Source organism: Erithacus rubecula (assembly GCF_903797595.1).
Source record: "Erithacus rubecula genome assembly, chromosome: 3".
Lineage (NCBI taxonomy): Eukaryota > Metazoa > Chordata > Aves > Passeriformes > Muscicapidae > Erithacus > Erithacus rubecula.
In genome coordinates this window covers 139822062-139838591 of record NC_136689.1, presented here as the reverse complement: position 1 = coordinate 139838591, position 16530 = coordinate 139822062, and the positions used below count along the sequence as shown (strand labels likewise).

Here is a 16530-nt window from a genome sequence, read left to right as displayed (position 1 = left end):
TTCTACCATCACATTCATTTTCCTTCTTCCTATAAATCCTCCTTATTTCCAGCCCTGATGCTAATCAAACATAACCAGAACACAGAATTCCAACAGCTTGTTCAAGTGAAATGTGGTGATTATCTGTTACCCTTAAAGGAGATTACATTGCCAGCTCCCACAAATATCAAATCAATGCCTCTGTGGCTCAGCTGCCTCATCCAAAGGACTGCTGAGGACACCCACCATGATTTTAATGACCACATTTCTGTGGAAATAATTTGGATAACAAATCTGAGACACTTGGAAGTCATGTAGAAAATACTGGGATAAAGTGATTTATGGCATTTAATGGATTTAGGTCAAGGAAGGGAGATGTAGATGAGATGTGAGGAAGGAATTCTTCCCTGGGATGGTGGTGAGGTCCTGGCACAGGTTTCCCAGAGAAGCTGTGGCTGCTCCATCCCTGAAGTGCCCAAGGCCAGGTTGGATGGAGCTCTGAGCAGCCTGGGATGGTGGAAGGTTCCCTGCCCATGGAAGTTATTTGGAACTGGATGATTTTTAATGTCCCTTCCACGATTCTATGATTTGTCCCCAAAAGCCAGTCTAAGCAGAGCTGACAAAAAATGCTGAGTCTCATCACCTTTGTCAAATTAAATCAGAGATTTTGGTCCCTGAAGCAGTTTCCTAACTGGAACACATTTCTTTGGAGAGGAGAAGGCAGGGGAGAAGGAGAGGATGAGAATGAAAATCAAGGAATGATTCCCAGCTGCAGCATTTTCTGATTAGATAATGATGGTGTGATACAATGGGAACATGTCCTGCTTACATTGGACCTTGCAGCGTGATCTGACAGGCAACAGCAAAAGCAATTACACAAACACCATTCCTGAAATATGTTTCACTAGATACTCTTACAGATATCCAGTGCTAGAGACTCTGAAATCTCCCTGGAAAGTATTTCAATCTCCTTATCATTAAACAGCTTTTCTTAATATCAACCCTGATTCTTTCTTGCTGCACCTTAACTCCATTATTTCTTGTTCTTCCCAACTGTAATAAACAAAAAAACCCTAGTGATTATTCTTTTCCTCTTTGCAGCAGACTTTTATGTACCAAGAGACCTTTATCTTCAAATCTACCTTTTCTTTTTTAGCTTAAACAACTCTTTCTGTAATCTTTGCTCTGCAGCCTGGTTTGGCAGCTCTGGGATTGCTCCTGCTGCTTTCCCACACCCTCAGAAATGCCCTGAGCCTCAAAGGGACTGCCCAGCACCAGACAGAAAATTAAAGTGGCCTATTCCAACGTGATGAAAGCTCACACAAAAGCCACATTATGATTAATTAATTTAATAGAGAATTAAATTAATTAAAGCTGCACTAAAGTCAAATTAATTAGATAATTTTTTTTTTTTTTTTTTTTTGAGGAAACCAAAGCTTGTGTTCTCAACCCAGGCACAATAAACTGGCCTGCAATGGGATTTCTCCAGCTCAGTGTGGCTCACTCCCACCCAAAGACAAAGATCTGGATATGAGAAGCCCTGTGGGATCTGGCACATCCACACGGACCTGAGGGATGCTTGAGGCTGTACCACACCCCAGAGTCTGGGGGATCCTATGGCACCACTGATCCCATCTTTCAGTGGCCATATGAAATCAAAATGCTTCCTGGATGTCTCCAGAGGATGTAAGGCACCTGGGTAACACAGACAGTGATTAATTCCTATTTTGGATAGACCCAAAGTTAGGTGAGATGGATCCCACCTCGTGCTGAGCTGCCATGAATTCCATGTTCAAGCTCATTGCTTGTGACAAAGAAAAGCAGCACTTAGATTTTCTTCTACTTGAGATGTAAGGAAACCATGCTGATAGTCACTAAAAATTTGATTTAATTGTATCTTCACTAGTTTCAGATCTATATAAATCTTGCTTGGATGGGGAGAAACATGGCCTAGTATTAACAAGATTGCAATCCCTCAGACTAGGGCAAGATTAACATCCTTATACACTCAATATTCAATAATAAACCCTTTTAAAGGCACAGCTGGGAAGAGTCAGGGAAAGCTTGGAGACTGTGAGTAGAATATAGGATTTTCTCTGCTTAGAAAAAAATCAACTTACCTGCACGCTCATGAATTCTCCCCAGTCCTATTAAATCAGCAAATGTGATCTGTATAGTGTATAAAGCTCTATTCTCCTTCCATTAATGTGCCTTTGACATCACTGAAAGCCTGGAGTTACAGATTATTCCCTTTTCTTTAAACTCTTAACCAAAAAGAAATGTTTTAGGAAAAGGGTAATATCCATTGGGACGAGCTCTAAAGAGGAAAGATAAATAGGAATAAAGCTTATTTTACTTTTTATATGCTTCAGGTCTATGTAAGAAAAATGTCTTCTACAGTAAAAAGAACTGATGAAAGAATTGTTTCTTGTAAATGGACAGCACTGCTGTCTGCAAAAAGGAAGAATGATACGTTGTGGCTCACTAAACAAAAAAGAAAAAAATGTGAAGTATATATCCAAACCCACTAAAAATGAAGCAAATGCAGCACTTACTGTGACATAAAAATCATAATGAATTTTCGACCCACGTTGTAAATTGTTTTTCCTAGAGTTGTCTTAAAAAACATAAAAATGAAGTTGTGTTTTATGAAGAGGAGCAGGTTGCTGTAGATGTTTCCTAGTCTCCTAAATTCCTTCCACAGAAAACTTAATCCCTTAATACCCCAGCAGGGAATATAGGAATGACTGAATCTTGTCAAAAGCTTGAGCTGCTAATCCTGAGCTCATAATAGGGTGTGAGGAGGAACAAAATTAAGAGAAATGAGAGCTGGCCATACAAGAACAAGCTTCTCTTCCTATGAATCTTCCAAACAAGAACAACCCTCATGTGATAGAAAATATTTATCTGAAGACCAGGAAGTCAAGTGTCTGTTTGACTAGGGAAATCCTTTCTCCTCACCAAGTGAGATATGCAATGACCCTTTCAAAGTGAAATGAAATCCCAAACTGTCCCATCCCATGCAGAACTCCTGGTTTTTCATTCCTCATTTCAAAATGCTTCCTAGACCTTTGCATGTTGCTGAAGTCAGATTTGGAAAGGTTATAATTGACTCTCTTTTCTCCTCTTGAGCACAAGTTGGAGGTAACAATTCCCATTCTCCACTTCTGAAGGTGCCAGACCATGACCAAGAGCTGTGCTACAAAGGTCTCCTACCAGCCCTGGGATTTCTTTCAGGAACATGGAAAACACCTTTGATTAAAGTGCTTCCAGGCTTTGTCAAAATGGAAATAAAAGCAATTTATTTTTCTGTAGCTTTTTTCTCCATACATATCATTTTCCCTTCATGATCAATACAGTTATTAAAGCTCAACAGGGGAATAAGCATTTTACTTTCTGACCATTGGAGATGCCCCAGGTTCTTTGCAGCACTTGAACACAGATGGCACAGGTGACATGTGATTTGAGGAGGAACAACAACTTTTCATAGCAGAAGCCAGAAAGGCAGCAGGATTCACTATTCAGCACAAAAGGATACTAAATATTAATTTTTAGCAAAGAAGTCAAACTCTTGCTGTCTAGTAAAGTGGTTTTTGAAGGGAGTTGTCTATCAGCATGAAAGCAGGATGTTCACCTCCTGGGCACTGTTCATCACAGGCTGAGGTACAAGATCCAAGAGAAACAGGATGCACAATCTTCCAGAGGCATGGGAAAAGAAGCTTAGCCTGTTTTCTTCCAGCTGCCTAAATTTTAAGTACCAAATCTGATGACACCTTACTGACTGCAGATTCCTTACACTGTCCCTGTGGAAAGATGGACTGTTAAACTGGTGCTCATCAAGGAAATCAAGTTAAAAATCAAGACACAGAAATTGTAATATAAATCCCCATGGTAGAATTCAACTATTAGTTTCATTGTGGCTTTGAAAACCAGTGTGGCATCTTTAGAGTCACCCAGTGGTTTGAGTTGGGAGGGACTTCAAAGATCATCTCATTCTAAACCCCACTATGGGCAGGGACACCTTCCACCATCCCAGGTTGTTACAATCCCATCCAGCCTGGCCTTGGTCACTGCCAGGGATGGAGCAGCCACAGTTGCTCTGGACAACCTGTGCCAGGGTCTTCACTCTCATAGTGAAGAATGTAATCCTTGTATCTAATTTTTTTCTTTTTTTTTTTTTTTTTTTTTTGGTCACTTTAAAGCCATTGCCCCTTGTCCTGCCACTCCAAGCCCTTCTCAAAATTCCAGGTTTCCTGTCCATCCCCTTTAGGCACTGGAAGGAGCTCTAAGGTCTCCCCAGAGCTTTCTCCAGGCTGGACACTCCCAGCTGTCCCAGCCTGTCTCCAGAGAAGGGCTGCAGCCCTTTGAGCATCTTTGTGGCCTCCTCTGACTCACTGACACTTCAGTGATTTCACATTAAATACTTGAGGAGTGGTGACACTGCTGGACAGTGTCCCTGCACCAGAGAGGAGAACTGAGCAGAGCACTGCTGCCTGCATGTGCAGATTTCAGCAGAGGTTTCCAGTGCAAACACTGACCAAGCTGGACCATTTTGCTGCTTGATGAGATGTGACAAGCTCACAGCCCAGTGCAATAACACTTCAGGCTACACAGCTGGGACTCAAGGATACTTAAATTCTGCTCCTCATTTCCATGGATGTCAGTTAGGTATGCATCTCCAGTGATAATATTCCTGACTCCATGGTATCCCTAGCCCATTAAGAAGTAAGTTTAATACAATTTCTCAAAGCTTTGACCTTTGAGCAGGGCAATTTATTATATGTGCTGCCACTGGGCACAAAGATGACTCTAAGTGTGGTTTTCCAGTCAGTAACCAAGGATTTCCATTCACTCCTCAGTTAAATGAGGCCATTAAGAGAAATGTAACTCACTAGTTTATGCTGCTGCTAGCAAGGGAAAATTGCTTTTTAATCTCTGACCCCTCAAAATGAAATTGTACCCTGGAAAGAGATTCTGTTAAACAAATGAATTAGAAAAACAAAGGACAGTCTGTGATTTCCTTCTGCCATCTCTGACTTGTCACAGATCAGACTTGTTCAGAGCTTTCAAACACAAAATTCTTGCCATTGAAATATTGAATGCAGGCCACCACAGTCAGTGTAACTGATATTCTTAGAATAAGAATATTCTTGACTTGGAACAGCCTCAGGGCTGCATGCCAGCAAGGTGAACAGTCAGTAAAATCTGTGTCCTACCAACTCATCTTCTCACCAGAGAAAACAGATTGGTGACCAATGGCTCACACCCAAGTCCTTCATATCACACCAAATCACAGAATGCCTTGGGTCAGGAGCAACTTTAATTATCCAATTCCAACTCTCTTCCATGGGCAGGAGCACCTTCCACTATCCCAGGTTGCTCCAAGCCCCATCCCCTTTCCTCACAGGAGAGGTGCTCCACCCCTCAAATCATGTTTTTGGCCTCCTCTGGATACTTTCCCTTCTCCACTCATGCCCCTTCCACTTCCTCCATATGCTTTGTGCTTAAATAAAAATATAAACTCACAGTGGATAATTTGGATAATTTTAAGTTTTACCTTTTTCCTCCCAAAAATTTCACAGTTGGTGTTTTATAATAAAAGGGAAAAAAAAAAAGGCTAAGCTACTATCTGGATCAGGCATTTTACCCTTTTGGATGGTACAAATGAAGAGATGTTCTGCTGAGATTAAAAACAGCCTGAAAGATTTTACCTTTACACACAGGAACAACAACTGCATGACATCCAAAAGCTCTAAACAATGCCTTTCTCAGTAAATATTTGATCACACAGATCCATTATTTACAGAAAGCAAAGAGTTTTAAATAAATGTTGTGGCTCAGGCCTTGCTGAGGTTAAGTTGCTGCATTCACACAGTTCATTTATCACAGGGACTGGGGCTGACTCCAACACCACTTCCCATGGAAAGCAGCTGTTTTGTAAATGGCTGCATTAAAATACAGTAAAAAAGCAGGCAATGACAGAAGCTGCTTCAAAATAAAGCACTCTAAAATCTGAAACCTCAGCCTGCTGTTCATAGGGAGCCAGTGAGCAGTGAAAAAAGGAGGAAAAAGTTTTATCCCAACCAGCTGCTGCTGGTGAAGGGTCTGGAGCAGGAACCTGATGAAGAGCAGCTGAGGGAGCTGGGGGGGCTCAGCCTGGAGAGAAGGAGGCTCAGGAGAAATCTCCTTTCTCTCTATAGAAAGGAAGAGGGGCCCAGGTCAATATCAGTCTTTTCTCCCAGGTAAAAAGTGACAGGTTAAGAGGAAATGGCCTCAAGTTGTGCCAGGGGAGGTTTAAATCAGATATTTAAAAAAAAAAAAAAAAATCTCCACTGAAAAGGTTGTCAACTGTTGGAGTAAGTGAGTCAGGGGTCTCTCTGAATTCTTCAGAGAGGAATCAAAGTGCAGGGATTGAATTAAATGAGAAAAAATCTATAGAACTCTAATGATATATTTAAGATAAACTGAATGTTGTGGTGAATTTATAAGAAGGGGGGAAATATATTTAAAGAATAGAAATAAGACTATGGGAAAAAATCTAGAACTTATAATGATGTATTTAAGATGAGTTGAGTTTTTAGGTAAATTCACAGAGATAGGGGGGAAATGTATTTAAAGAACAGAAATAAAAGTATGGGAAAGGATATGGAATTTATAATGACATATTTAAAGTATGTTAAGAGTTGTGATGAGTCTATACAGATGGGGGAAAGTGTGTTTGAAGAGCAGAAATATATGCATAATTATTTAGAATCTTTATTAAGGAAAAATAATTTTAGTCTTCCACATCAAAAGTTAAGAGAACTGTCAATATATCTTAAAAAGAAGAAGAGGAGGACTAATGCTCAGTAATGTCATGAAACAGCCACTTCAGTGACTTTTGGCACTTCTGGCCATGAAAAAATGGCTTTTGTTGGAGTTCCTACAGAGCCCCAGGTTCCTCCTGCAGCTTTAATTCAGCTGCCACCACTTTCAGAGACAGGAACTGCCAGGAGAAAGAACAGCTCTGTAACCCCCAAATGAAACTTCCAACTAATAATTATCTAGAGATGCTGCAAACTCAGCCAGGCTCACTGTGGTGACAGACACAGACAAACAGCAACACGAGGCTGATTGTTTCATCTTAGAGCCTGCAGTAGTGTGGCGTCACATCTCTGTCACAAATCTGCCACATGAGCACCCAGCCTTTTCCAATTTCACAGAATTACAGAGTTATTTAAGTTGGAAAAGACCTCTAAGCCCATCGAATCCAACCCTTGACTGATCACCACTTGTCACCTAAGTGCCACATCCAGTCATTTCTTGAACATCTCTAGGGATGGTGATTCCACCACCACCCTGAACAGCCCATTCCAATGTTTGACACTCCCTTCCATGTAGGAATTCTCCTTCAGCCATTTCTCATCTGCATCCTTCCCCAGCTCTGTTACCCTTCTCTGAACATGCTCCAGCACCTCAATGTTTTTTTTTTTTTGTTTTTTTTTTTTGTTTTTTTTTTAAGTGAGGGATCCAGATTATGAGCTGAGAGGGCTCAGCCTGGAGAAAAGGAGGCTCAGAGGGACCTTCTTGTTCTCTACAACTCCCTGAAAGGAAGGTGTAGCCAGCTGGAGGTCAGTCTCCTCTCTCAGGTAAAAAGTGACAGGTTAAGGGGGAAATGGCCTCAATTTGCATCAAGATAATCCAACATTCTGGTCTCCCATGGCTTTGAAGTTGCTGGATGACTGCACATGTCAGAGTCAGTTGGCTCTTAATTATAAAACTAAGGTTAAAATTATTTAGTGGCAGCAAAAGACAAAAGTTCTTGGAGCATATTCATAGTGAAGAGGGGGAGATGACTTTGAGATACTACCAGGCCAAAAATTTTAAAAAACTGAGAAGATAATTTTGAAATTTAAATTTTCTTTTGTTGTTAAAACACCGAGTTATTTGAGCAAAAGTTGAAGACAGTCCCTTATCAGTGGTCCCCAGGCAATAAGATCTCTGCAAATATCACAGATTTATGAGGCCTTTTTCCCTTAGAGCTCCAGCTTTCAAAGTGCCCCTCTGTGTACTTGTGAAAGCCAGACTCAGGAATTTCTTCTTTACTGGGAAAAACCTCCTTGTTCTTAGACTACACAAGTGGGTCACTGAACTGCTGTTTGCCTTTGGGATGCCAGCAAAATCCAAATTAGCTTGACTTCCACAGAGGATGTGGGGAAGGAGAGCAACCAGCATTAATCAGAGCAACACAAACAGCTCTTCCAAAACAAATTAGCAGCAGCAGTCAGCACACTGAGTCCTTCAGTCAGTGAGGCTAAGGTGAGCTTAGGCCAAGCTTTGCATAAAATAAAAAGAGCAACTGGTTTAGCATGTACCCCTGGAGTCTGCATTGGTTTATTTTCCTCCCTCCCAATCCCCATGCAGGAAAGTGAGCAAAGTGAAGGTGCTCATCTCCACACTGCCATCCCTTTAGGGTGATGTCAGCCCACCTAGACTAACCTCAAGGGCAGGTTGGGTGTCTAAATATTTCCTTTTTCCCCAACAATGAGACAGGCAACAGGCATGGGATTAATTTCCCATTGAAATATTTGTAGCATAATTTATATAATGTCAATTTAATGGACAAAGGAGGGAACAAACTTGTCCTAAGAGGCAGCCACCAGCCCTACCTGTGTCAGACATCTCCTGTGAGATGAGACAAGATGTGCTGAAAGCAATTCCTCCTCATGAATCATGGAAAGGAGGTTTAGACACTTAAACAGACATCACCACCAAACACACTCATTCCTGGTCCAATAAATCCCTCTCTTCCAGAGGGCAATTTGACCCAAGTTAAAATTGGTGCTTTGAGATGGGTGGGATGAATCATTTTCCCTGGGGGCAGGGACTAGGAAAATTCAAGAGGAAAATCTGGGCCATTGGAATTAATGACAAGAATCATCATTCCTGCTGGAGGCCCAAGAGAAATGAGACCCTCACTGAAAAGGGCACTGAAGCAGGACCAGTGCAGGAGATAACTTCTACTGGCTTCTCCCTGCCACGTTTGTTTGCCTCTCAATCATTTTTCAAACCCAGATTTTCTAGTGAAAGTAGGATAAAAAAGTAAAATTGTCATATTTTGTGACCAACAGGTTTTTTATATGTGGAAAAAAACAAAAAGCCTCCTTTTTGTATCAATATTCAACTCTTATTGTTTTCATCTTCATTTTGACCCTGAGTACTTCCACAGATAATGCACTGGCACAGCTTAACTGTGACTAGTAGTAAAAATAAGTAAGCAGAAACAATTACTTTTGAATTATAATTTAAAGTGAAATAAAAAAATCTGCTTATATATACATATACATATATATATATTGAATTATATACATGAATTTGGAACATATTTATATTCCAAAGCTCTGGCAGCTTCCACTAATCTTTTAGAGTTTAGATGGGGCATGTGAAAATTCACTCCAAGTAATAAAACACTGTTGTTACCACATACATCTCAAGAGGAATGAGAACGTTACCAAATTTAAAATGCAGATGAAGGAGTTCATTGTGAAGATATTTACTTTTTATTATTTTTTTTTAATATTTCTATCATTTTAGGGAACCTACATGTCTATTTTGTAGTAGCTAAGGAAAAACTATTTACTGGTTCTTTGTTATGTTAATGTGCAGGTTGGGACTGGTTCTCCAAGTTGTATTGTTGAAGTGACTGCATGGGTTACATGCAAATATTGTGCTGAATAACCAGCCACTGAATCATTATTCCTGACAGAAATCCCTCCATTAAGTTCTACAGAAGGTCTTAAAGTAAAATGTTTCTGTGGTGTTGACATTTCTGATTTCTCAATTTATGTATACATTTGTTGATAGACTAATAAAAACACTACATTGATAATAAAAATCCTGCATACACACACACACACACGTTTATCTACATATAAACAGTGATAAATAACAAATGTTTGTGAGCCAGTCTGCATTTACAGGATAATCACACTGTAGCATAAGTAACAAGCAAACATACTCATGAATTAGCAGTTTAACATAAGAAGAAGTGCTCAGTAAGATTTAAGAAACAGTTTGTGCCTTTGATCCCTGAGCAGCACAGATGAGCACAGAGAGGATTTAGAGAGTGTGAAGCTCTGGCAGGTCCCTTAAAAGCATCTGGCTGATCCTCTCCCAAACCCATCCCAGGTATTTCCAAAGCATCCAAAACCAGGCAAACCACCCAGAAGAATGGCTTGTACTCACACTGCTTTATCCAAGGGGATCAACATTCCTGTGGGATCAGGGTCCTCCTGTCCCCCCATGGGGACAGTGTCCCTTTGGGTGTAAATGAGCAGATATCCTGGCACATAACACATGAAACTTCACATGCAACTGGACCAGCCCCAGGCAAAAGTGACAAAAATGCCACCTCATTTTCAGTTCCTGGTGACAGAGGGTGAGCTGGGTTTACACATGTTTTTCTGGTGATCCACACCCAGCAGGGCACAGGACAGTTCCCTGTTCTCCACAGGAGATCTGGATTGCACATCTTCTTTAGCAGCTGAAGTTTTGTCAGTGATATTTGTCATTGTGGGCTTGTTTCAAGCACAAGAGAGACTGTGTTTTCTCATGTACACCAATCAGTTGGTATTTATGCCCTTGGCAGGGGGTGCCTCACTAAAACTGGCTATATCTTTATCCTGATGGACATATCTCAGCCTGCCCTGACAGGAGGCCCTTTTTTCCTATTTCAGCAGCTCCTGTAGCTGAAGAAAGCAGAGTCTCTAAACTGTGCTGCATTCATTTTCTGCCTGACTCCTCTTTGACCTTCTTAGCCAAAGTCATCATTAACTCATTTGCAGCTTTGCAATCAGCTCTACAGTCAGGTCAAGTATTAAATTCATTCCAGTTTCATTTTAGACTTCATGTGGTATGTAACAAGTTATTTTCAAAGTGGATGCAGGACTGCATGCAGGGCAACACACATTATCTTGAATGTATATACATTAAAAACCAAAATGTAGCTGAAGACACTTATTTTCTGCAATATCAAAGTTCTACAAAACTCACTCTTATTACCCAAAATTGGAACAATGTGTTTCACCAGAAGATGAGCTATAGATGATTTTAAAATCACATCACTCCATTACATCAGAGTAAAATGTTTGTGAGTCTTACTCCATTGGGCTGGAGGTTTGCCCCAGAGTTTCAGAGTTCAGTGTGACCAAGGACCAAGCAACAGGCACCATGTACTCTCAGGGACCTCAGCTACATTTTGGCAAAACTCCAGACACGTGAAAATAACTAATTTATGCTTGAGGAAAAAAAGAAAACTAGCAGGTTTTCTTCTGTCAGTCACAATGCAATCGATAACAATTTTTCCTCTGTTCATCCCCCACCCCCCCCCATCCCTAGAAAGTACTCACTATAACCATCAAAGAGTTCTTTCTGGGCAAGCTGTTTTCAAAAAGATTAATGTTTGTGTGTGTAAGTGTGTGTTTATGTTATATTCTTCTTTCAATGAAGAAAAAGAAAAAAGAATCACAAAAAAAAATCCCCCAAATTGCCTTTGAAAAGTGCTGAGCACCACCACCACAGCCATTATTCACCAACCACATCATGCTGTTTGACAACTCAAGTTGTTTTCCTAAAGTACTGGTGCCTGGTTATAGGGAAACACACCAAACAGAAGCACATATGCACTTAAATGATGTGCTTTTTATGGTGTCTTTCCAAGAACAACACTAGCTAATTGTTGACTTTCCTACTGGGAAATGTCTGTTTAATATGCAGATCTCTTAATGACTACTCTGAAGCAAATTGTCTGTGCTATGGTAATCTAATCATATATATATATATATATATATATATATATATATATATATAAAAGTTTAGTTCCTACTTAGAATACACTTTATCATCTTTCCAGGTAGCACAAATCCACATGCCCAGAGTTTCACAGCTACCAGGTGTTTTGTTTAGTGTAAATACCATCACTGAAAGCATTTGTAGGATTTTTTTAGTCCCACTTACTTGGTGCTGACTTGCTTTTGCCAACTGTTCATTGGCTGATTCTACATTAGAAGAAGAGGCTTCAATGTTGGCTTCAATGCTATCTGCAAGTGAAAAGAAGATAGGTTCAAACCAAAAAACAAAGGTTTTACACCAACAACAATTCAGCAATTTACTCATGGGCATAAAGAGAGGAGCAGCCTCTTGTCTGTGACCTGTAGCTCTGCAGGGAAGTTGGACCAACACCCATTTGGATGAAAATCCAACCCATCAGTCAGGGGCAGGATGACTGACAGCTCTCCACGAGTCCCCTGACAGGATGGAGGTTGCCTCTCATCCCTTTCCTTCTGAAATCAATGGGAAGAATGGCAGGAAATTGGTTCAAGACTGATAAATTTGCTGGATTACATTATTGAAAGGACATGGCACCTGAAATTATCTCCTTATTAGAGCTCAGGGATAAGATTCATGTGGGTCCATGTGGGTTATTGACCATGCCAGGTCTTTTCTAGATCAAATAATCTCAGACAATTTCACAGAGAGCAAATCCATGGTGAGCAATTCCTTCCCACTCTCCAGGAACTGATCAGATCAAACAAAGCCAAACTCCTGGACCACATCTCCAAGCTGCAGTGGAGGTCTGTGAAAAGGCTCAGATTGAGACAAATTGCTGGAATTTACAATTCAGGGAGAAGAATCTCACCCTACATGGCAATGTTTGGCACTGGGGGAAGCCTGGAGGAACCACAAGGAATCAAAATGAGACTGAAAAAGGAAGATTATCAGCGACCCATCACAACTGGCAGGTCCCCACTTCCATCAAAAACAAATATCAGCCTTGACTTCTGACTAGGCTTAGAAAGCAAGTCAGCTATAGCACAAAACCTACAAAAAAGGGTTTGTTTTTCTAGGAGAAATCTTGGAAATTTTGACCAGCTTGTTCCCCAAGACATGTGCAGCCAGCAATTTCTGCTCCCAGTGGAAGAGGATGTGCCCTTGTTCTGTTTTTTGATCAAATGGGTGGTTTTGAGCATAAAATACACCACAGAATGCATGGACTTGATCAGGAGAACTCAGCCTCAGGTAGAAACTGGAGAACAATGTTCCAGGGGTTTCTCTAATCCTTAATAGAACCAATGGAAATTCTTCAATTAATAGTATCAGGAGCTGGATTAAGACATGCCACAAAAGAATAAAGTAATTTATTCTTTAAGGTTCTAAAGGGAAGAACAGGAATTAATCTCACCACTTTTGTGGTGGACAAAGAAATGAGGGTTTGTAGATAATTTGTGGAAAGTGGTTGCATTCAGATTTTGCCATTTTTAAATGTAACAGTGTTAAAGTCTGTTAATGTAATTATGCACTTTTAATAGCAACTCAAAATCAAATACATTTTTTAAAAAGCAAAGCAAAGAAAAAAACAAACCACAAACAAAAGAGAAAAAGAGCAAAACCCCAAGTGCCTAATCAATGTAACAGAACTCATTTGTGTGTAAAATTTCTTGGGATCTTAGTGCAGACACCCTTCACTGGCTCAACATCTCTTAAAGGCTGATTGGCCTCAGAAAATTAATCATTTAGGCAGAGAGGAGCTACAGAGGAGACATGTATAAAATATATCCTCCTAAAACAAGAGCAATCTGTCTATACTTCTCCTGGGGAAGAAAGAAATCATAGAAGCAGCTTAATTTAGCTCCCTTAAAAGGCCCTCCAGAGGAACCCAACACTTTCTGCTGCCTGCAGGGAGGCCTGAGGAGATTTGCCTTGGTTAGATAAAATTAAACACTGTGCACACCCCCTCAGTGCTCTGTGGAATGGCAGAACCACACCTTAGGCACTGTTTTTGTGAACATCATCTCTGCTTGTCCCAGCACAGGCTTTCCCAGGTAAGAAGGATGTGTTCCCTGTCCTGGGTGAGTTAATGGGATGTTACAGGGGAACTGTTTTGTTTTCTCAGTGGAGGAATACCAGCCTTGGAATAAATAAAGCTCCCATTTAAATTCTATTTTTTGGAGCAAGTTGTAATCCTGAGGCACAGGGGAAAAACTAAAACAAAGGAAAAAAATATCCTACCAAACTAGCTCTAAAACTCTATAACAATGAGACATAAATATGCTAAAAATTTAACCAGATGTTTCAGCTGATTAACACAGGAAAGCAAGGAGAGGAAAGATAATTTGGCTCAAATCACAAAGAAATGGGCAATAATTCAGTGATGTTAATAAGTCAATGACAAATATGCCACTGCCAGACATTTTAGTGAATCTCTGCTGAACAAGTGGTTCACAGCTTCACCTTGGCCACTTCTAGGCAAGGTGCTCACTTGGGGTGGAGAGACAAGGGTGGCAGAACCTCAGTAGGCTGCAAAAACTGCTCAGGAATTTGCCTTTGCCTTTCCTTTTGGTTCTGGGATGAAGGGACCGTGAGCTTGCTCCCAAAAAGATGAGCTAATCTAGCTCTGACTCCAGAATTTCTCAAAAAAAAACCTGAATCCCACAACAATGTCCTGCCCCCAGACTCTGGTGACAAATGTATTGTAGATTTTTAAGAAAAAATCCCAAGGGGATGCAGACGACATATTGATAAACTCAGTGACAGGGCTGCACCAAAGCAGATGGTGTTTGCAACCAAATACATCAGAGAATTAGGAAAATATTTATAAATTTTCATCTAAAACACAGTCTTGCAACAGGAGTAGTGAAGGTGACAGAGCTAGCCAGGCTTTAGATTCAATTTTTTATGACACATTTATCACACAGAGATGGAAATAATGATGACCCCAAGATGTATCTTTCAATTCCAGCTATTTATCTGTGTTCTGAGATCAAGCCTTTCCAATGATCAACAGGATTCTTATATGGGTAATTACTGGATTGACAGTGGCTGGAGTGGGGGTTTTACCTTAATCTTTCAAGGAATCACTCACATGAACTGAATTTTTACAACAGCATCAATGGATTAGTTTCAAAGGGCAGAATTTCAGCTAAACCACTTGAAAGACAGGAAAGTGAGCTCATGAATGAGAATTTTTAAATGCTCCCACTTGGCAGTAACCAAAATGGGCCCCTTCAGGTTTTCATAGTATGCTTTTATTTTTAGCACTTTAATAAGCTTAACCCTCTTTTATCGCTACAACTTCTGGCTAAAAATAATCAATATAGAATACTGAGAGGCACAATAAAAAGAAGAAGGGAAAAAAAAGAGTATTTTGGTAATGCATAGAGGTTTCTTTCCTAATTAAAAGCCAAGTTTGGAGGGAAATTGCTTTCAGTGTGAAAATGAATTTTGCCCATTTGAATTGCCATGTATTTGGGAAGTTTTAAGTGAGTGTCATTCCATGAACAAAAGACCCTCAGGCTCAGTGAAGACAGAACTGTGCATGTTAAAAAGAAGGAAAACTATGACAATTCTTCCAGAGCAAAGTTTAAAATGGCTCAGGGTTAGTCATTTGCAAACTTCAATGTAAACATCAAGTTAAAAATTCTGCACACGAGAGGATTTATAAAATAAATGTGCTCATATGTTAAATTCAAGCTAAATGGGTCACATTGGCTTGGTAAAGAAAATACAATTTTCAGCACTGAGAGTCATCAGGAGCTGTGGTTATTGCTTCCCAAGAAAGGCAGATAGAACCTACCTTCCCATCAGATTTTAGCAGAATTCTAATTCTTCCACACAGCTCCACACCACAACCCTAGGAGGTAAAGACTGAGGCACTGAACAACCAGTCAGGCCTGGAAAGAGTACTTAAAGTACCCTAAAAATGTCATAACCAGCTCTTCCTGTTGGTTTTCTTCAGCTAACAGCCCAAACCCCTTGGTCTGAATGAATAAAAGTGGCTACAGGGCAATGGCCAAACACCAGCATAAATTCACAGCACTTCTTCTCCTGAATCATTTATACTGTCCTTGAAATGCATCTTGGAAATGTCAAGTATCTGCTGCATATGGATGTGCTGAAAAGTGGTACTGCCCTGCCAGGGGTTTGCCATGCCTGCCAGGATACATCTCCCAGGGATTTAAAATTCAAACATTTTCCTGTGTGTATCTGTTGGAAAAAAACAAACAAACAAACAAAAAGCCCCAAAAAACCCCACATCCTGACAGAGAATAAGGCACCTCCTATTATCTGCTCAGTGCTAAAGGGCACAGTGCAGAAATATTATCACTTTGGCATCTGTAAAGCAATTTACTGTTCTTTCTTACAGAGACAAGTGGCCTCAAATTGCTGCTGTTTGCCCCAGAAGAAGGGTCAGCACATGAGGAGTGTGCTGAGGGTGCATGTTCTGGACCCAGTGACCACTGCACACTCAGTCCCCATCCAAGCTGTCCTTAATTCACATATGAAGCTCTCAGATGGCCCAGGATAATCAATCCAAGGCTCTACCTTTAAACCCCAAAATTAATACATGTGAGGATATTATATCATGGAAATAGACCTGATTATACCCCCCCACCATTTCCTTTTTTTCTGATTAAATAAAGTTTTTTCAACAAGAGGGTTTTTTTGAGAAGCAATTTGTGGGTGTGTCAGATTTTTTTCAATTTCCCAAATAATTTCTGAAAGTAATTTACGAGG

General features: G+C 40.3%; 1 protein-coding gene across 1 annotated transcript in view; it reads right to left on the bottom strand.

The window, feature by feature from the left end:
• TSNARE1 (t-SNARE domain containing 1) overlaps nucleotides 1-16530 on the bottom strand; it is a 378445-nt gene that overhangs the window by 154219 nt on the left and 207696 nt on the right. Inside the window, exon 10 of the mRNA XM_079302793.1 lies at nucleotides 11974-12056. Coding sequence (XP_079158919.1) covers nucleotides 11974-12056 — 83 coding nt within the window. The remainder of the gene's footprint in view (nucleotides 1-11973; nucleotides 12057-16530) is intronic.